Source organism: Bufo bufo, chromosome 4, assembly GCF_905171765.1.
Source record: "Bufo bufo chromosome 4, aBufBuf1.1, whole genome shotgun sequence".
NCBI classification, from domain to species: Eukaryota; Metazoa; Chordata; class Amphibia; order Anura; family Bufonidae; genus Bufo; species Bufo bufo.
The window spans coordinates 10,612,473-10,634,593 of NC_053392.1; the positions used below are offsets into that span (position 1 = coordinate 10,612,473).

General features: G+C 49.1%; 3 protein-coding genes across 13 annotated transcripts in view; 2 read left to right on the forward strand and 1 right to left on the reverse strand.

The window, feature by feature from the left end:
• Positions 1 to 22,121, reverse strand: part of LOC120998305 (gastrula zinc finger protein XlCGF26.1-like) — a 4,064,644-nt gene that overhangs the window by 3,130,814 nt on the left and 911,709 nt on the right. Inside the window, exons 1-2 of one of the 10 annotated variants that reach the window (XM_040428945.1) lie at positions 2,498 to 2,523; positions 2,292 to 2,415 (exon numbers count right to left, since the gene is read on the reverse strand). The exons of the other annotated variants lie outside the window; for them this stretch is intronic. Coding sequence (XP_040284879.1) covers positions 2,292 to 2,415; positions 2,498 to 2,521 — 148 coding nt within the window. The 5' untranslated portion in view covers positions 2,522 to 2,523. Of the gene's footprint in view, positions 1 to 2,291; positions 2,416 to 2,497; positions 2,524 to 22,121 lie in introns of those variants that run through there. 10 annotated transcript variants of the gene reach the window in all.
• LOC120998356 (zinc finger protein 420-like) overlaps positions 1 to 22,121 on the forward strand; it is an 870,654-nt gene that overhangs the window by 91,269 nt on the left and 757,264 nt on the right. The gene's annotated exons all lie outside the window — the stretch shown is intronic.
• The window catches only part of LOC120997437 (gastrula zinc finger protein XlCGF26.1-like), a 296,047-nt gene that overhangs the window by 76,147 nt on the left and 197,779 nt on the right, over positions 1 to 22,121 (forward strand). The window lies entirely within an intron of this gene.

A 22,121-nucleotide genomic window follows, 5' to 3' on the forward strand; every position in this document is an offset into this window, starting at 1 on the left:
ACTACACCACCAGTATAGGTTGCGGTTTAAAGCCTATATACAGATAGCACTATTATACACTGCTCAAAAAAATAAAGGGAACACTTAAACAACACTGTAACTCCAAGTCAATCACACTTCTGTGAAATCAAACTGTTCACTTAGGAAGCAACACTGAGTGACAATCAATTTCACATGCTGTTGTGCAAATGGGATAGACAACAGGTGGAAATTATAGGCAATTAGCAAGACACCCCCAATAAAGGAGTGGTTCTGCAGGTGGTGACCACAGACCACTTCTCAGTTCCTATGCTTCCTGGCTGATGTTTTGGTCACTTTTGAATGCTGGCGGTGCTTTCACTCTAGTGGTAGCATGAGACAGAGTCTACAACCCACACAAGTGGCTCAGGTAGTGCAGCTTATCCAGGATGGCACATCAATGCGAGCTGTGGCAAGAAGGTTTGCTGTGTCTGTGAACGTAGTGTCCAGAGCATGGAGGCGCTACCAGGAGACAGGCCAGTACATCAGGAGACGTGGAGGAGGCCGTAGGAGGGCAACAACCCAGCAGCAGGACCGCTACCTCCGCCTTTGTGCAAGGAGGAACAGGAGGAGCACTGCCAGAGCCCTGCAAAATGACCTCCAGCAGGCCACAAATGTGCATGTGTCTGCTCAAACGGTCAGAAACAGACTCCATGAGGGTGATATGAGGGCCCGACGTCCACAGGTGGGGGTTGTGCTTACAGCCCAACACCGTGTAGGACGTTTGGCATTTGCCAGAGAACACCAAGATTGGCAAATTCGCCACTGGCGCCCTGTGCTCTTCACAGATGAAAGCAGGTTCACACTGAGCACATGTGACAGACGTGACAGAGTCTGGAGACGCCGTGGAGAACGTTCTGCTGCCTGCAACATCCTCCAGCATGACCGGTTTGGCATTGGGTCAGTAATGGTGTGGGGTGGCATTTCTTTGGAGGGCCGCACAGCCCTCCATGTGCTCGCCAGAGGTAGCCTGACTGCCATTAGGTACCGAGATGAGATCCTCAGACCCCTTGTGAGACCATATGCTGGTGCGGTTGGCCCTGGGTTCCTCCTAATGCAAGACAATGCTAGACCTCATGTGGCTGGAGTGTGTCAGCAGTTCCTGCAAGACGAAGGCATTGATGCTATGGACTGGCCCGCCCGTTCCCCAGACCTGAATCCAATTGAGCACATCTGGGACATCATGTCTCGCTTTATCCACCAACGTCACGTTGCACCACAGACTGTCCAGGAGTTGGCAGATGCTTTAGTCCAGGTTTGGGAGGAGATCCCTCAGGAGACCGTCCGCCACCTCATCAGGAGCATGCACAGGCGTTGTAGGGAGGTCATACAGGCACGTGGAGGCCACACACACTACTGAGCCTCATTTTGACTTGTTTTAAGGACATTACATCAAAGTTGGATCAACCTGTAGTGTGTTTTTCCACTTTAATTTTGAGTGTGACTCCAAATCCAGACCTCCATGGGTTAAAAAATTTGATTTCCATTTTTTTCTTTTGTGTGATTTTGTTGTCAGCACATTCAACTATGTAAAGAACAAAGTATTTCAGAAGAATATTTAATTAATTTTTGTGTTCCCTTTATTTTTTGGAGCAGTGTATATAGATTGTGTATACAGCATTTTATATCTATCTTATAGGGCCATTTATTCTATGCTTTAAATATAATATTGGTTTTTCTATGGTTTTATTATTATTTATGTTTTATTATAATCGATGTGTGCTGTGATATTATTAATCGTATGGTCTTTAGACGATTGCGCGAGTCCATGTATTGCCGGCTATAGAGAGCCCCTCATCTGTACATTGGGGACACCTAGGGGGGAGCACCTGTCCGGTTTTGGTATTTAGGTTGAGCCGCTATAACATGAGCCATAAGAAAGATTACACTGATGTCACAGACACTTAGGATGTGCAAATGTAACACAGCAGATGTAGCAGAGGTCGTGTCTCTGTCAGCAGCCGCCAAACAACTGCGCAATTTAGTGCAGGTTGCGCTAATAATATATATTGCAGCAGATAAAACAATCGTCCTTAAAAGGACTTCTGGGTCTCTAACACCTTCCTACACTAAACCCTGCCTAAAAATACTATTCCTGTCCCTACACTATCTGTCCCTTCTGCTGCAGCTCGGCCCGACTAAGACTGAGCCGAACCACGTGTCATCGGGGGCTATATAGCCGGCCGGCCAATCACTGCAATGCCAGAAACCAACAAACGTGCGGGGAGGAGACTCGAGCATGCACGGCCTCTTCTCACCTCGTCTCTTCTTACCTGGTGATGTCAGAGGCCGGGGAGCCTCCATCATGGCCTCCTTGTACAGATCCTTGTGTCCTTCTACATACTCCCACTCCTCCATGGAGAAATAGACCGCCACATCCTGACACCTTACAGGAACCTGACAACACAATGACATCGTCATCACCCAGACCCTCCAGTGCTGTTACTGGAGAATTTCCCAGCATTCCCAGCAGTGTCACCTCTCCAGTCAGCAGCTCCATCATCTTGTGGGTGAGCTCTAGGATCTTCTGCTCATGTATCAGGGGGGGAGGCTCTGTGATGGGGGTCCTGCTCCACCCTCCTGACTCATGGATGATGGGAGTCCCCCCCGATGTCTTCTTCACTATGGTGTAATCCTGTGGATGGAGAGAGACACTTAGGGAAAGAAATTCCTTTCTGACTCCAGATCTACACTCAGAATCCCTCCCTGGATCATGGCCCCATCTCCAGTAATCTAGTCACTAGAAGCTGGAATATTATTACCCTCCAGACCTCCAGGCCCCTTCTGGACTCTTCTAGAGAATCCCCCATGACCCCTTCCTCTGGCAGAGAGCTCCATAGTCTCACTGCTCTTACAGTAAAGACTCCTCTTCTATGTTGGTGGAGAAACCTTCTTTCCTCTAGACGTAGTGGAGACCTCCTTGTTATAGTCCAGCATCATCTAGATGTCAGACTAGTGGTAGAAATCCTCCCTCCGGGCCACACTCCGGCCATCTCCTCCTCTACTTCCTCTCCTCCTGGGTACAATGTGCCTACTTACCTCCTCATGGCTCCTACAACATGACTATTGGTCTCCATGATCCATCACTGACCATACTGGTGGCTGATCTTCAGGTTCTCCATCACTTGGAAGGTCTGGAGGCCGTTCTCCAGGACCCTGGACTCTTCCTATCACTTCCTATGATGGATTCTCCTTCCCGATGTCTGACTTGTTACAGAATACAATAAAGAGGAGAGAAATCTAGAAAAGTTTACCTCTCCGCTCAGCAGGGAGATGATCTCCAAGGTGAGGTCTAATATTCTTCTGCTGATCTCCTTCCTGTCCATCCTTGGTGGTCATTCAGGAGAAGAGGAGAGACCTGGAGGAGCTGGAGGCTTCTAGTACTGCAGGCGCCTTTATGAGGAGAGGAGAGGCTGGAAATCCTCCAGGGACAAGAGCATTAGTGAGATCCAGAACCGCACTTACTGCTCCTGGAGAGACCCCGCTTCTCAGAGCCCCCAGCACCGGGGATAAAGGGGGATTCTGGAGAAATGGCTGATACCAGAGAGAAGAAGAGGCTCCAGACACCACAGCAGTGACTACCGACCAGGACCTGCAAGAGCTGAAGGACCTGGGATGACGTCACTGTCATGTGATCAGTGCAGGGGGCGGAGCTCAGCAGCTGAGGGAAGTGGTAGAAAAGGACCTGGGATGACAACACTGTCATGTGATCAGGAGGGGCGGAGCTTAGCAGCAGTGATGTGGTGATGATCACCATGTGACCAGTGTGGGGGGCGGAGCTCAGCAATGGAAAGAAGTTATGCAGGAAAGACCTATGATGATGTCACTGTCATGTGATAAGTGTAGGAGGGGCGGAGCTCAGCAGTGGAAAGAAGCTGCGGAAGCAGCACTTGTGATGACGTCACTGCCATGTGATCAGTGCAGGGGGCGGAGTGTTGTAGTGCTCTTATCATTGCACAGTTGGGGTATTCTGCCCCATGGACTGGTTAGGACGGGTGGAAATTGTATTGACAAGAGGGGGATCCACCCCAGTCCCCTTCGGACAGGTCTGGTCGGGTGGAGGTCCCCCCTCCCTTCGTGGGGGACCCCTGTTCTATCTTCATGCAGGCTCTTACCCCTGTTGGGGTCAGTTTGCTCGTCTCCTGCCGTGCGCAGGGTGATTTTTTAGCCGCGCTATTGTGCGGTCCATTTTTTCTTCTCTGCGGAGAGTCCGTGTGGGGGGCTCCCTCGGGTGTACGCGCGCTGCCGGTCCTCTGGCAGTGCGCTTGTGTCGGGCTTCGGCAGCCCCGCGTTGTTCCGGTGGGCGCCGCCATATTGGGAGTGACATCAGTGGACTTTCCTTATATTCTATTACATTATAATATAGCTTTTCCGTCTCTCGCCCCCTGTGGCGATCTAACCTTCCCTAAATTAATTATATTTTTAAAAGCATTAGGGGGTTTAGCGCTAGCTCCACCCCATATAGGCGGAGCCTATTTTTGGCGCCAGACAGGCTATTTAAAGCTGGTTTCAAGGGTCAGTCAGTTGTATTTCTGCTCTGCTTATCTTTGCTTAGGCTGTATTGGATTCCCACTTTCAGCGGGTTCCTCTGTTCAGATTGCGGGTTTCTTTTGATTCTAGCATTTCGTGTTTTTTTCTGGGTAAAAGACCTTCTTGCTTGGAATTGTTATGGACTATTGATACAAAATGGACACTTGGTTGTTGAGAACTGAACTGTAGTTAAAATGGCGGCCAGGTACCCAGCCAACGCCTAGAACAAGAATCTTGCTCTTTGCTTTATCATGTGTCACAAGACGGTTTCCATTCAGCTCAAGGAAGCAGCTTCAAAGAGACAGAAAGGAGCAGCTTCCCCTATCTGGAAGGGGGAGGGGGGAACCTCCTCTTGCACATAGATGAGACAGAAAATACAGAGTTTATAGCCAATAGAAAAGCTCTACGCCACCTTACACCCCCCACTCCTTCCTGTCCTATATACTGTCTGCTGTTCTGCAATAAACCAGAGATCCTGGTATAACCCCCAGCTCTGATATACTCTCAGTATACGTATACTTTAACATGAATTAATTTGGAGCAGTACATCAACCGAACTGGCAGCTTGACCAGAACCAGAACAAATTTGGAGCCCAGCGTGGGGCTCGAGGATTGGACCCTCTGTTCCCATACCCCCAGAGACCAGACTAGGAGAGGCGCACTCACGGACACAGGGATCGCGACCCGTAATATGAGGTAGGAAAACGGAGTCATCTTGCCTATAAAGTGTCCCCTTGTGTAGCCTCTTGGTGTTCGTCTGAGGGAGGGGTGCGGCAGCAGTCTGGGACATCCTCAAGGGCATGAAAGTAAGAACCCCCAGGGGCGTAGCTATAGGGGGTGCAGATATAGCAGTCACTACCGGGCCCAGGAGCCTGAGGGGCCCAAAGACCCTTGTGCTGCATAAGAAGACACCAGCATTATAGAAAGTGCACGCTGGTCAAGTTACACCTCTGGCTGGAGGGAAGGGGCTAGGTCAAGAATTTGGCATGGGGGGGGGTGCAGTTTCAATTCTTGCCTTGGACGGCACAAAGGTTTGTGCTTCCCTGCCCCTGGCCACAAAGCACTGAGGGAAGGGGGGGCCCAAGCTGAACTCTTTCACTAAAGCCAATGAGCCTTTAGCTACACCCCTGAGAACCCCATGTTTTTTAAAGTCTTGATGTACTGTGTTGTGCCTACAAGTTGTGAAGAAGACCCTGTTGACAAGTATCGCTGACTGAGACACAGAGTTCTCCTATTAGCCTGTGTCGGAGCCCGCCGTCTGACTCAAATCTCCAAAAAGGGGAACGTTCACAGAAGGGAGGAGAGCGGTCTGCAGTAGCCCAGAGTGTGCTGACTGGGACTCAAAGGTCTTCACGTCCAGTGATTACTCTATACAGAGGTCTTTAGACGGCTCCAGTAGGTGCGAGAGATGATGGGAAAGTACGCAAGGGTTCTTCCTTGATGTATTGTGGTTTATTGTTTTTAATGTGCGACCCTTAGTAACGGAAACACAGAGTGATAGAAACCCCAAGGTCTTCTAAAGTGCCTGTGTCAATCGGTCACCCCGGTGTTGTCACCGAGAGACGACAGAAGGGAGGAGACTGGCCAGTGTCTACCTAGAGTGTGTGGGACATTAGGCTCAACGTGTTATATCGGGTTTCTGTTTTGTCCAGAACAAAGTGAAGGATCCAGAAGATGGAAAATGAGGAAAGTGTCCTGAAGGGCTACTGTTCACCCGAACAGTACGTGGCGGACCGGAGAAGCAAACGCCTTCAATATCTTTTCAATGGCTTTTGTTTCAAGAGAACACGAAGATTTAAGAAATTTGAGTTAAGAGTTTGAGTGCTAACCCTGCTACATCTGTATAACATACCAAAAGGCGGCGCACTGCCCTGCTACGTGGCAGACGTTGTTGAATGAGAAAAGAGGGAAATTGGAGGACGAAAAGATAGATACCGTCCGTGTGTGGTTGGACGTAGTAAGGAATTTGAAAAGACGGGGGGAGAACTAAATTACGTTGAAAGCTGCTGGAGATACTACTGTAAACCCGGTATATTAACTGGGCGGGAGCAGCCACCACCCTATGATGGTGCCGCCAGACAGGAAAAAGGCTGGACTTGTAAAGTGTGCGGTCAACAGAATTCCACCCTCAGTAATACGTGCCTAGCCTGTGGGGCTTTACGCCCACATAACCACACCTCTGTAGTTCCCCAGCACGTCTTATCAGTCCCCGCTACGGCGCCATCTTTTCCACAGCCAACGCCCCTGACTGGACCTTTTAATCTCCTTTGGCCCGGATCCCCCTGTCACCCCTAATGTCCCGGTGGTCTCGACGCTGTACCCGGTGATAAACCCGGATGGCACTTTTATGACTCCCCGTCAGATCATGACCCCCCACACCTATAATGGTGGGAGGTCAGACAGAAGAGCCTGATCAAACGCAGTCTGACTAGGCGGTAGAATCTGTGTCGGGCACAAGGACTCCCACCCTTCCCCAATTGGCACCATGGAACGGGGGTAGTCCTGCTGCACAGAACCCAAACACCGCCCTCCAGTCTCAGATTACTGCATTGCAAAGAAACATGCAAGATCTAGAGAGGGGCAATTACGAAACCCTTAGGGAAGCCCTGGCACTAACACATCCCCAGGGCCCGCCAAAATATAGGTCTTTTACTCCACAACAGTTGTTCACTATAGTGAACTTACTGCCTGATCCTGATACTCACCCAATGCCATTTTACAGGAAATTGTCTCAAGTGCACCAAGAATATGGATGTACGTGGTCTGATTTGTAAAGTATAGTGGAGAATAAGACCGGCGAATACTCCTCACTGATAATGGACCACATTCCCATCCCATGAGCTGAGGGGTCAGAACTTTGATCCCTGGGATCATGAGTCTGAAGAATACTTTATAGAGCAACTACAGAAATGGGCAGAAGCAAAATTAGCAGATCATTCCACCACATTGCAGGACAGCTACGGGGGATCAGTTGACCCCCACCTTTTCTCTTCTCTTCTGCTGTTCTATTTAAAGGGTTTCTACCACCACATTTTGACCTAATTAGCTGTCAGACACTAGCGATCTGCTAGTGTCTGCTGTACCTAACCATGCTATTGTAATTCCTTTCTGTGCAGCGGTTACCCTAAAAAACTTAGTTTTATTGGTATGCAAATTAACCTCTAGGTGCTATGGGGGCGTCTTTTCAGCACCTAGAGGCTCAGTCCACTCACCATTTCTGCCGCCCAGCGCGCTCCAGCACGCCCCTCTGCTCTAGATTGACAGCCTACTCGCGCCTGCGCCGTGTGCTTCTGTATTCGGCGCAGGCGCAGTGACTGTTGGACTGCCCCCTGCGCCGTAATCGGCGCAGGCGCAGTGAAGATGCCGGCGCAGGGAGACAGCCTGCGCCGAATACAGAAGCACACGGCGCAGGCGCAAGAATTCGGCCGAGATGGAGAGAAGTAGGCTGTCGGAGCCTCTAGGTGCTGAAAAGACGCCCCCATAGCACCTAGAGGCTCATTTGCATACCAATAAAACTACGTTTTTTAGGGTAACCGCTGCAGAGAAAGGAATTACAATAGCATGGTTAGGTACAGCAGACACTAGCAGATCGCTAGTGTCTGACAGCTAATTAGGTCAAAATGTGGTGGTAGAAACCCTTTAAGATCCTCTTTCTGATAAGAAACTGTCTCGCTTCTCTGTCTTTGTGGTTTTCGCTCAAATTATGTGAGACCCACGGCTGCCGGATGTCTGACAATAAAATTCTGCACTGATTCATATGAGTAAGGGGATTCGCTACAAACCATTTTGCGCCTCATACCCGATACTCTCTGGGCCAAAGGACCCAGGATATCGGACGCCTCAATGTCCCACTAGTCACTGTGACCCTGAAGGACCCCAAAGTCCTACCATACAAAGAGACTGGACCCAGTAACCAGGGCAGCCCCTTCTTGTGTCAGAGCTGTACATGCAGCCAGTGCCCTGCTGGACACCACTTCTGATATGGTACTTGGCCACCCCCTCACTATCCTAGCACCACATGACATTTCTGCCATTCTCCAATAAACACAACCTAGGCATCTGACTAATCAACGTCACCTACGGTTGCAAGGTAGCCTGCTCCTACCTGATAATGTCACCACTCAAAGATGTCACATCCTCAATCCTGCTGCTCTTCTCCCTCTTCCAAGGGGGGAGTATACTGGAGAATCTGAAGATTTTATTGATCTACAGGCTGAAGAGGATCTTCAAGAATAAGAACTATGGGGTTCCTTTGACTCAATTTATGCTAAACCGGAACATGACTGCCTCACAATGATGGAGGCTGAAGTAGGAACGCCACCATCCATTCAGGACACTCCATTACTGAATCCACACTGAACTCTCTTTGTGGACGGCTCAAGGTACGCCGATGACAAGGGGAAGTTCCATACAGGCATGGCAGTCACTAGTGAGCATGAGGTGCTGTGTGCAAGACAACTGCGCCCAGACCAGTCAGCACAGGAGGCTGAACTCATTGCCCTCACTGAAGCCTGCCTCATGGCAAAAGACTCAACTGCCAACATTTACACTGACTCTAGATATGCCTTTGGAGTAGTTCATGACTTTGGAGAAATATGAAAGGCCCGGGATTACATCACGGCCGCAGGAACCCCAATCAAGAATGGTTCAGCAGTAGCGGCTCTATTGACAGCAGTACTCCTGCCCACCCAAGTGGCAGTGATTAAGGTAAAGGCTCACACTCGAGCTGACACCTCTGAAGCCAGAGGAAATTCCCTAGCTGATCAAACAGCAAAGCAAGCAGCACTGAAAGAGGAAGAACAGACCAACCAAGTCTTGATGGCAAGAGAGTACACAACAGACCCAACACAGAAACCAAAAGAGGTCTCCTGGGACCTGCTAGTCCAGTTACAGAAGCAGCCCACGCCACAAGAAAAATTGGATTGGCTGAAAGAGTCAGCCCAAGAAGAGAAAGAATCTGGACTGTGGACCCAAGAAAAGAGAGCATGTCTTTCCAAAGCTCTCTATCCTCTGATAGCTTCAATAGCTCATGGGCCCACCCACCAATCTAAGACCATCATGAAAGAACTAATTGACAAAATATGGGTGGCCCCAGGGATAACCCCTGTCCTGGTGAGGCATACTCAGTCTTGCCTCATCTGTGCGCAGTGCAACCCAGGAAGAACTGAGCCTACACCAACCAAATGTCTCCCCAACGCCCAGTACCCATTCCAACAGATTCAAATTGAAAACATCCAGATGCCAATGTGCCAAGGGTTTCAATATGTGCTAGTAGTGGTAGACTTGTTCTCTGGGTGGCCAGAAGCCTACCCCGTTCCGAAATCAGACAGCCACAACAACTGCTAAGAAACTAATGCAGGAAACTGTTTGTAGGTTTGGAGTACCTGAGGTCATTGAAAGTGATCAGGGCCCAGCATTCACTTCTAGCTTAAAGGGGTATTCTCATTTGATTAATCATCTTTGATTAAAACATTTATCCCCCATTTAACCTTTTTATAAATGTATTTCATTAACAAAAACCTACTGTTCTCTTATAAATCTAAATTTCGAAATCCATTGTTGATCTTCGTGGCCCATGGATACGGCCACCGCTCGCATCCATGGGCCGCGCTTGTGCAGTAAGCCGGATTGGGGTTATGCACACTGACGCTATAATATGCAATGACTGGGTCAGGTGTAAATGATAGTTAAGAGTTTTTGTTTGTGACGCCAATTGCAGCGTGCGCAGGGTACAGTCTCAGGGCCCTTTAAGGTGTTGCAACTCACGTACCAGATGAGGAATGCCAGGGTGGTGTAATGTCTCTGTGTGGTAGTAGATATAGTGTCAACGGTGTCTCCTACCTTGGTACGGCTGGACTCCTGGATCCTGGCTCACTTGCAATAAATGAGTGTGTTGCTAGTAGGAGTAATTGAGGGTTTTGGTAGCAATGAATGAGATCCAGACTTGAAATATAATTCAACTTGTCTTTACTGGAGGCAGCATTAATCCATGCGAGATACAGCAATAGCCTTGGGTCCCAGCAGGTATTGGCAATGTATGGCAGGGATCAATATCTCTTCTGCTTCTATCATATGCCTGGAGAATATGGCAGGAATCTGTCTTCTTCTCTGTCCATCTTCTGCTGTGTATGGGACTGACTAGCTGAAGAGGAATTTGGCTTCTCCTGGTCTCTGGATAGTACTCACAATTATCTCACAGGGAATGGTTCGTCCTGGAGATCTGGAGGTGCTGCTTGCTTGTCACCAGTTGAGGCTGAAGGTCTCAGACTGGGGATGAAGATCTTTGGTCTCAGCCGAGACTCGATCCTGGGTTGGGATCCCTAGAACTGGGAGCTCCTACCAGCACAGCCTTCCCCTAGCCGGGGTGGCTGGCACACTCCCTGTAACTTCCTTTCCTCCCCATGAGGCAGGATGTGGGAGCATTCCACACCTCCTCAAAGAAGGGGGAGCTAGACTGGAATGAACTATTCCAGTCTAGATATGCTAAACTGTTATTAAGACCCTGGTAACACATTGCTGCCACCTGCTGGTAGACATGAAAATTACAGCAAATACATGTAACAGGCTTAGAAAATGCACATTTGTGAGGATGTGATGTTAAACTACACAGGATGACAATGCAGATGTTACCAATAAATAGCAGCGGGGAAAAAGAGTTTAGTAACATAACTCTGGGATGTTACACGCAGTCGTTTCCCCTTCAATGCGCGGCCGGCCTCTCACTCACAATGTGAGCGTGCACGTCGTCGGCCGGCCGCGCATGCGCGGATCCATATTCTTTTGAGCCGCGGCTCCAACGCAGCACAAGAGAATATAGTTCTGCGCATGTGCGGCCGCCCGAGATGATTCCGGACAGCGTTGGAGAGGAGGACCGGGAGACAACTTCATAAGCGGTGGGTAAGTATTATTTTTACATGCACCACCAATTCCACCAACGATTTGGGGCTATTTGAGGCACTTGGGGGGCTATTTGAATGGGGGCTTATGGAGGCACTCGGGGGGCTATTTGGGGGCTTATGGAGGCACTTGGGGGGCTATTTGGGGGCTTATGGAGGCATTTGGGGGGCTATTTAGGGGCTTATGTAGGCACTTGGGGGGCTATTTGAATGGGGGCTTATGGAGGCACCTGGGGGCTATTTGAATGGGGGCATATGGAGGCACATGGGGGCTATTTGAATGGAGGCACCTGGGGGGCTATTTGAATGGGGGCATATGGAGGCACCTGGGGGGCTATTTGAATGTGGGCATATGGAGGCACCTGGGGGGCTATTTGAATGGGGGCTTATGGAGGCACTGAAGGGGCTATTTTGGGGCTTATTGAAGCACTTGGGGGGCTATTTGGGGGCTTATGGAGGCACTTGGCGGCTATTTGGGGGCTTATGGAGGCATTTGGGGGCTTATGGAGGCACTTGGGGGGCTATTTGAATGGGGGCTTATGGAGGCACCTGGGGGGCTATTTGAATGGGGGCATATGGAGGCACCTGGGGGGCTATTTGAATGGGGGCATATGGAGGCACCTGGGGGGCTATTTGAATGGGGGCTTATGGAGGCACCTGGGGGGGCTATTTGAATGGGGGCTTATGGAGGCACCTGGGGGGCTATTTGAATGGGGGCATATGGAGGCACCTGGGGGGCTATTTGAATGGGGGCTTATGGAGGCACCTGGGGGGGCTATTTGAATGGGGGTTTATGGAGGCACCTGGGGGGCTATTTGAATGGGGACATATGGAGGCACTTGGGGGCTATTTGAATGGGGGCATATGGAGGCACCTAGGGGGCTATTTAAATGGAGGCATATGGGGGCTTTTTGAATGGGGGCATATGGAGGCACCTGGGGGGCTATTTGAATGGGGGCAAATGGAGGCACCTGGGGGCTATTTGAATGGGGGCTTATGAAGGCACTTGGGGGGCTATTTGAATGGGGGCTTATGGAGGCACTTGGGGGGCTATTTGAATGGGGGCTTATGGAGGCACTTGGGGGGCTATTTGAATGGGGGCTTATGGAGGCACTTGGGGGGCTATTTGAATGGGGGCTTATGGAGGCACTTGGGGGGGCTATTTGAATGGGGGCTTATGAAGACACTTGGGGGGCTATTTGAATGGGGGCTTATGGAGGAACTTGGGGGCTATTTGAATGGGGCTTATGGAGGCACTTGGGGGGCTATTTGAATGGGGGATTATGGAGGCACTTGGGGGGCTATTTGAATGGGGAATTATGGAGGCACTTGGGGGGCTGTTTGAGGCATATGGGGGCTGATGGAGGCACTTGGGCTGTTTGAGGCATATGGGGGCTGATGGAGGCACTTGGGGGCTGATTGATGTAGCAGAGCTGAATATGCTGCTGTTCAGCCATAGTTCTAGTGGAGAAGGGAATAGACAGATGTAGCAGAGCTGTATATGTTGTGGGCCAGCATCAATGCTGGTGGAAGAGAGAAACTGATGTAGCAGAGCTGTATATGTTGCGGGTCAGCATCAATGCTGGTGGAAGAGAGAAACTGATGTAGCAGAGCTGTATATGTTGCGGGTCAGCATCAATGCTGGTGGAAGAGAGAAACTGATGTAGCAGAGCTGTATATGTTGCGGGTCAGCATCAATGCTGGTGGAAGAGAGAAAATTATGTAGCAGTGATGTATATGTGGCTGGTCAGTATCAATGCTGGTGGAAGAGAGAAACAGATGTAGCAGTGCTGAATATGCGGCTGTTTTGACACAGTGCTGGTTGAAGAGATAAACAGATTTAGCAGAGCTATATATGAAGCTTTTCAGACACAGTGCTAGTGGGGGAGTAGAATAAAGATGTAGCAGGGCTGTATAGGAAGCCATTCAGCCAAAGTGATGTTAGGGGACAGCGGGGGGAGGGGCATCACACACACTGCAGGCTGCCAGACTGATGAGTCATACTATCCACACGAACTAGCACGTAAGTACTCAGCTCTCAGTGTGATGTCATAAGAAGGTGTGGCCGGCCTTCACTCTAACTGCCTAAGCCCGCCCAGCCTTAGCAGCAGAAAACCAGGAAGTGAACAGCTAGCGGGCAGCAATTGAGGATGAAGTAGCAAGATGAGAATACCCCTTTAACCCAAGAAGTCTGGAAGATGGTAGGGTCACACTAAGCCTATAACACGCCCTACAGACCCCAAAGCAGCGATAAAGTCAAACGACTGAACGGGGTACTGAAGTCCAAGATGCTGAAAATGACTAGGGAGACAGGGCTCAGTTGGGAACAATGCCTGCCAATAGCACTATTTTCAGTCCTAGGCCTCCACACAAACTGACTCCATATGAAATTTTGTTTGGGACAGGGCCTAGGATGGGACAGTACTTCCCACAGCAATTGCAAATGCATTATGAATCTGTTGCAAAATATGTGATTGCCCTGAGTAAACAATTGTCTAACATACGTGCACAAGTTTTCTCTTCCATTCCAGATCCTGATAGAGGGAAGCCACACTCTCAAACCTGGAGAGTGGGTGATGGTCAAGAAACACCCTCGAACCACGATACGAGGGGCTGTACCAGGTGTTGCTGACTACCCCGACCTCTGTGAAACTCGAAGGGAGGCCTACTTGGATCCACGCCTCACATTGTAAAAGAGTAAAGGCTGTCCCGACGACCCTGGAACAATAAGCCATCAGGGTCCACCTACTCATCATGACTTTGACTGTAGGCATATCCGCAGTGTTCACGTCGCTGGGTGATGAATGGGACAATTTACTGATACGGCACTATAACATTCTAGTCCAGGGGTTGAATGAGACTGAAACTCTGAGAGATTGTTGGATCTGTACCCACAGTCCCATGAGCTCAGCCAGTATGCCTTATTTTGCAATACCCCTGGACTTTTCTGAACTGATTGACCTGTCTAACTCTATTATCTTTCTCACTAGCATATACAGAGTTAAATCCAGAAAAGATAAGGACAGGGAAGTGTCTTTACCTGTCGCAGGGTAGGCAGATGCCCAATGGCTCATGATAAACAGATCAGGACCCTCGATAGATTATAGCTCTACCCTCTGGCAAGAGGGACAATGGGCTAATGTCACATGTTTACCTAGCTGGACACACTCTTATTGTCTCCAAGTACAAACCAAAGGTATGACATTTAGTCCACACATACACTCAGGTTGCAATGACTCAAAAACAGACAGCCACGTGCAGTGTATTGGTGTAGATGAAGTGAAATAGAAAGAGACGATTCCGGCACTAATTTTTCTTCCCATAAAATCTTCCTCTTTATTGAATTACATCATATGCGGAACAGTATCACAAACAAGCTGTTTATGCGTTTCGGAGACCTTCTCCTTAGTCGTAACAATGTGGTCTGGGAGCTTGGAGAAATTTAAAGACCCATGCACCCTCCCCCATCTAGTGGGTGGTGGTAACATGATGTCACAAATCAATCAGCTCGCAGACTCACACCTGAAGCATCATTCTCAATGAACATAAATTAAAATGGCCCCACATGATACGCTTCCTGCATCCCTGCGCTTGGGCTAGAGCAGTACAGGCCGTGAACGGAAATGACCTACCCTGTAACAACCATACTGTACAGGACTTTATAACAACACCAAAGGTCAGTTAAAAGGATATAAGCTGGTGAAAGGGATACAATTAGCCAAATTAATTACCCAATTAGTCAATAGCACAGCAGTGGCAGTTCCAGAGGACATATACTTAGTTTGTGGACACAAAGTGTACAAATGGTTATCCAAGAATGTCACAGGACTGTGCACCATCGCCAGGCTTACTCTTGCCACCTTTATAGTACCACACTCTGAAATTGACATAAATGCTATTCCTAAACACACCTTGTACCATAGGGCCAAAGATAACACACCCAGACCAAACCGTAAGCCACATGTTGTAGAAATAAGCATTTCCAATAAAATTCTTAGTAGTCTTTTCATATATCCCATGATAGTGCAGATGTGGGATCATTTGGTGGTGGCAACTGATTATCTAGATGATCAAATATGGGAAGTGATGAGACTTCTGAATACCTCGAACATCGTGCAAAACCAGTTGATTGTTGTCATCAACCAACACACATTAGTTCTAGACTATGTTACAGCCAAAGATGGAGGTATGTGCCAGGTTGTGGGACCTGCTTGTTGCCATTACATAGACCCGCAGGGTAATTTGCAAGTTAAGGTGAGTCGCACATAAAGCTGATATGGTGGTCTGATACCTTCCTTCCTTAACCCCGCCAACTGGTTTAAAGGTATTGGGGGTTGGCTCATGGGAACTGTCCAAGGAATATTACAGTTAGCCCTAATAATATTGGTGATATATAGTAAATAAGCTTGTTCTTACTTGTGTGACCCGTCTTTTAAAAAAGAATGAAGAAAACTGATGAACAACCCATCATGCTCATGTATGGTGATGAGGAAGAACAGAAGGAAACATCCCTCAACATAGCTCCCCCTTATCACTATGATGCCTGGCTGAGATAGGGTGAGATGAATCCCAGGGTATTAACACAAGTCCGAGCAACCGGGAGCCTACCTGAAGAGGATACGAATTGTATGCCCAGGGGATTCGCTAGGCAAGGGAAAATCTACAATCAAGTCTCCAAAGGGGGGACTGTTATGGACTATTGATACAAAATGGATACTTGCTTGTTGAGAACTATACTGTAGTTAAAATGGCAGCCAGGTACCTGAGCATAATTCCTTATTTGGACGACTGGCTCTTCAGAGCCCCTTCCCAAGCGATCCTGTCCCAACACATTTAGCGGGCTGTAGCCTTCCTCCATCAGTTAGGATGGATAATCAACTGGGACAAGTCCCAGCTCCTACCAGCTACCTCAGTGAAGTTCCTGGGATCCCTGGTGGATTCAGTGGAAATGACTATTCATCTTACTCCCAAAAGGCTATCTGTTCAGAATTCAGCCCGCTCTCTCTCAGTACCTCGGAAGGTAACCATTCGTACTTTAAAGAGAATGTTGGGACTAATGTCATCAACCACAGAGGCGGTTCCTTGGGCATTATGGCATCTACGTCCGCTACAATCGGAGGTACTAGCCAAGTGGAATCACAGTCCGTTGGGACTAAATTCTGTGCACTCCCTGTCTTATCGTGCCCGGTCCTCCCTAAGATGGTGGACTCATCTTGAGGACGGCAAGTCCCTGATCCAACCCTCATGGATCATACTTTCCACAGATGCATCCCTAGTAGGCTGGAGAACACATTGTAACGGATCACCTGGCACCCGACTGAGTACCTCCGTTGACTGATGCTCCTAGCGTTTTCCTGAGGTTTCCAAGCACTCTGGCAGACACCACAATCACCGAACCGAAGAAGCATATAAATCCTCTTCAAACATATGAATGCTGTAGACAGTTTAATAGGAAACCATACGAATGGGTTTTCACTCCTAGCAGTCAAACTGGGACACATATTCCAACAATGTTACCACCCACAGGGTTTTGTAAAAACAGCCAATCACATGCATTTACAGTATTCAACCTTCCCAGCAATTGTACACAAAATCCCCTTCCCTCTGTCTGTAACGCAATAAACAAAACACAATGAGCATTGTCTGAGACGCAATTAACTAACACAATGAGTATTGTCTAAGACGCAATCCACAAAATACAATTACCAAACATAATGGACTAACTTTAACCCTGGTCTAATTCGTGTGGGTGAGAGTTCAAGTTAGTCCAAGACCTTTGTGAACAAATGAGGCCTGGCTGATGAGAGGGCCCATAATCCTGGGGCAAGAGGCGGGCACGCAGCCCCCTCCAAAAGCTCATGGCAAACTCTGGCAAAAAGGTGAGTTTGCTACATTTCTCCCCTTTACCAAAAAGACTATCCAGACTCCAGACCTTCAATCGGTCTGGGGTTCTGATAGTCGGCCGGCCTTTCTCACCCAGTGTAGCTGTCCCAGTGTCCTCCTGCCACATGTGCTCCGTTATAAATCCATAGTCTGGTGGAAAGGTACCCAGGGCGCCCTCTCCCCCAGTTGGACAAAGCTGTTGCTGGGGGGAAGGGGTAACAGGCTCCTCTCTCTGCGACACCCTCCCTTGTTGTAGGGGAAAACAGACTGCCTCTCCTTCCAATACATTGTCCTGTTGTTGTGGACCAGGACAGACTGTCCATATCTCCAGTGGTGTAGGTGCAGAGACTACGGTCCCATATGCACTGTTGTGGGGCTTACTGTCTCCCCTTGGTGTGCTAGGAAAACCGCTGGGGCTACTTGGGGAACAGCGGCCAGCGGTGTTCTGCACTGATGCCAGCACTTCTGCTGGGGCGAGGGGGGTACAAGCCAGTCCTGTAACAAGGGGTCGGTGGAGCAGAGGCTAGCGGCTCTCTGCCCGGATGCCAGCTCTTCTGCTGGAGGGACTGGAGTACAGTCCTGCTGGTTAGTAAGGGGACAAGTAGGGCAGAGGCCAGCGGCGCTCTGCCCAGATGCCAGCTCTTCTGCTGGGAGGGGGCCAGAGGGGGCTAACGACTCCTCTACTGACCCCAGTACCTGGTTTGGAGTTGGCTGTGGAGGGGAGGGGTTGCTTACCTCCTCCTCCTGGTACTGCTGCTGTTGGGGAGAGAGACCGACTGTCTCCCCTCCCTGTAAAGCACACTGCCGCTGTGGAGTGAGACCGGCTGTCTCCCCTCCCTATAAAGCACTCTGCAGTTGGGAAGGAAGGATGACACACTTCTCTCCCTGTATTACCCCCATCTGGAGTTGGAGATCTGGGCTGGCTGCCCTGTCCCCGTATCCCTGTAGGGTCGGTAGAGAGATCTCGGTCCCATCTCCACCTGCCATCTGTGGGTCCTCCCAGGACCAGTCTGTGAGGTCCCTCAACATTTGCGAGTAAGGACCACCTGCATCCACACCTGGCAACTCTGACTGCTGCTGCGGGTCTGGGCCAGCTGCCCAGCATCCCGGTGGAGAGACCTCGGTCCCGTCTCCACCTGCCTGTTGTGGTTCCTCACAGGACCAGTCTATGAGGACCCCTACTTTGGGTTCCTCTGGCCGCCTCACGGGGAGACTGCTTACCTCCTCGGATGCAGCCTCTGCTCGGCTGCTGTAACACTCCTTCCGCTGGGCAATTTCTCTCTCTTTCGCCAGTCGGAATTCTCGTTCCATCCTTGCGTGTCGCTTGGCTGTGACCTGGTTCCAGATGGCCTGGCATATATCCATGGACACATTATCTCCATACTGGGCCACTCGCTGCCTCACCTCGGCCAGCCAGTCATCTTCAGAGCCTTCCATACTTGTCTGCTCCAAGTTGCTGGATACCTCTGCTCCCAGGGGCGCTGCACGAGTGCTAGCGTTTGCCCTCAATTTGTAACTCCACACGTTACCGGTGTCTCTGAGCTGCTTCTCCTCGCACTAGGATGCCATCCCACTGCTTGCCACCAATGTAACGGATCACCTGGCACCCCGACTGAGTACCTCCGTTGACTGATGCTCCTAGCGTTTTCCTGAGGTTTCCAAGCACTCTGGCAGACACCACAATCACCGAACCGAAGAAGCATATAAATCCTCTTCAAGCATATGAATGTTGTAGACAGTTGAATAGTAAACCATACGAATAGGTTTTCACTCCTAGCAGTCAAACTGGGACAGCATGCAATAAATCCTCCCCCAAGAATGAGACGACACTTCACCTTGAGGGTTAAAACAGGAACTCCCTTTATTTTAACACAAGCATTGCTTTATACACATCTTCCAACAATGTTACCACCCACAGGGTTTTGTAAAAACAGCCAATCACATGCATTTACAGTATTCAACCTTCCCAGCAATTGTACACAAAATCCCCTTCCCTCTGTCTGTAACGCAATAGACTAACACAATGAGTATTGTCTGAGACGCAATCCACAAAATACAATTACCAAACGTAATGGACTAACTTGAACCCTGGTCTAATTCGTGTGGGTGAGAGTTCAAGTTAGTCCAAGTCCTTTGTGAACAAATGAGGCCTGGCTGATGAGAGGGCCCATAATCCTGGGGCAAGAGGCGGGCACGCAGTCCCCTCCAAAAGCTCATGGCAAACTCTGGCAAAAAGGTGAGTTTGCTACACACATCTTCTAGACAAGACAGTCCAAGGAATCTGGACACCTCAGGAGAAGTTATTATTATCGAATCTCCTAGAAATCAGGGCAATCAAGCTAGCCTTTATTCATTTCGCTCCCTACATTCATAGCAAAGTGGTGAGAGTACAGTCACACAGCATGACCGCTGTAATGTACATCAACAAGCAGGGAGGCACGAAGTCACAAAGTCTCCTGAGAGAGATAGGTGTGATATTGGATTGGGCAGAATTGAACCTCACCCACTTATCAGCTGTCCACATTCGTGGAGTTCACAATATCATAGGAGATCACCTGAGCCAAGGTCTTCCAACCGGGGAGTGGTCTCTCCATCCAGACATCTTCAAGGAGATAACGCTCATGTGCGGAATGCCAGAGATCGATCTCATGGCAACAAGGTTCAACACCAAGGTGGGGAGAGGTATTGCTCCCTTTACAGGGAGGACAACCTGGTGGCAATAGATGCACTGTCAATCCCATGGAGGTTCGGGCTGGCCTATATCTTCCCTCCAATTTCCTTGATTCCGAGGGTATTGATGAAAATCAGGCAGGACCAAGCGTCAGTCATCGCCATCATTCCATACTGGCCGAAAAAGAGCTTGGTTTACCCAACTCATTCAGATGAGTCGGGGGCAATTTTGGAGGCTTCTCCCAGAATGAGTACTGGTGTCGGGGGACACTCAGACCTCCTCAAATCTTCAAATGTTCAACCTGACAGCCTGGAGGTTGATCAGTCCCTTCCAAATATAGAAGGGCTATCAGGGTCTGTCTTGAGATTCCTAGAGCACTCCAGATCTGAGGCTACCAACAGATCGTATTCAAGAATTTTGAAGGTTTTCTCAACTTGGTGATCCAGTCGTCAACTGTCATCCACTGATGTGTCCATACCTATCATCCTACAGTTCCTTCAGGATGGTCTGGATAAAGGGTTGTCACTTTCGACCCTCAGAGTGCAAACTTCTGCGATCTCGGCCTGTCTCAACAGGTCCATTTCTCAAGAACCCCTTATCAAGAGGTTCCTTAGGGGAGCTTCAAGGTAAAGCCTACGATAATTAAATCTATCCCGGTATGGGATTTAACGGTCGTGCTCTGGGGGTTATCATCTCCCCCCTTTGAGCCCTTAGAGGAGGTGGAGCTCAAGTTTCTAACCTGGAAAATTACTTTTTTATTAGCTATCACTTCTGCAAAACGAGTTGGGGAACTCCAAGCTTTTTCTGCTTTTGAGCCGTACACCAAGTTCCTGCAAGACCGGGTGCTGCTCAAGTTTTTACCTACCTTAATTCCAAAGGTGCCTACGTTCAGCAACATCAACCAGGTGATTTCTCTTCCAGTTTTGGCTCCTCTCCCCTCCTCAGAAGAAAGGGGGCTCCATACCCTTGACGTTTTGAGATGTCTCAGGATTTACCTGAAACGGTCCAAGGTATTTAGGAAAGATGAAAACCTCCTTATCATTTTGTCCCATACCCACAAGGGTAGGAAAGCCTCTAAACCCTCCATCAGTCGATGGATCAAAGAGGCAATTCGGGAGTCTTATGTGTCTCAAGGTTCGGAGCCACCTGAGTTTGTAAAGGGCCCACTCTACTCGAGCAGTGGCTACTTCCTTTGCAGAAAGAAGCTCGATTCCGCTGGATGTCATCTGTAAGTCGGCTTCTTGGAGTTCTCACTCCACTTTTATCTCCCACTATAGAGTGGATTCTAGGATAGATAGCTATTCCTCATTTGGCCAGACAGTATTATCTTCCGCCAGGCATGGGAGCCCTCCCATGGGGGTTTCTACTTGCTAATTTCTAACGATAATTTGTTTTCCCTTAGTCCTAACAGTGGTACTCAAATATCCCCACCCCCCTTAGTTATACTTTAGTGTTGTCTTTTTTTCTGCTTGTAACTACACAAGGGGAATGGGGTTGATCCCCCTGTTTATTGGGGTGGGAGGGTCTTGTTAATTGTTTAATTACTTTCACTTGTCAATAAAATTTCCACCTGTACTAACCAGTCCACAGGGGCAGAATACCCCATCTGTGCCACTGTTATGACCAAGGGAAAACAAATTATCGTTAGAAATTAACGATTAGCGGTGATCTGGCAGACCCTCAGCCAGTGTAATACGGCCGTTAACCACTAATGGTCGACTATCAGTTTTCTTGCTCTCTGATCTTAGTGATGCATCACCGCATGTACAAGTGTCTGGACCATCTGTAAGAGTTGTGCCTTTCTCACAGTCGTTTGTATTCTGCCTGTGCCAGGACTACTCCCTCCCCACTGCGCATCAGCTGTATCCATGCTAGTCCCCTGCTGTACACATACAGTGTCTTGAGAAAGTATTCACACCCCATGAGCTTTTCCACATTTTCACACATTACACCCACAAACTAAAATGCATTTTATTGGGATTTTATGTGAAAAGTACAAGTCTGTGTGAGGCGAGAAGAAGATGAGACAAGGTTTTCACAGTGATCTGGACAGTGCGGCGTGCGTTTGTCTTCAGCCCCCCAGAGTCAGTACTTTGTCGGACCACCTTTCGCTGCAGTCTTTT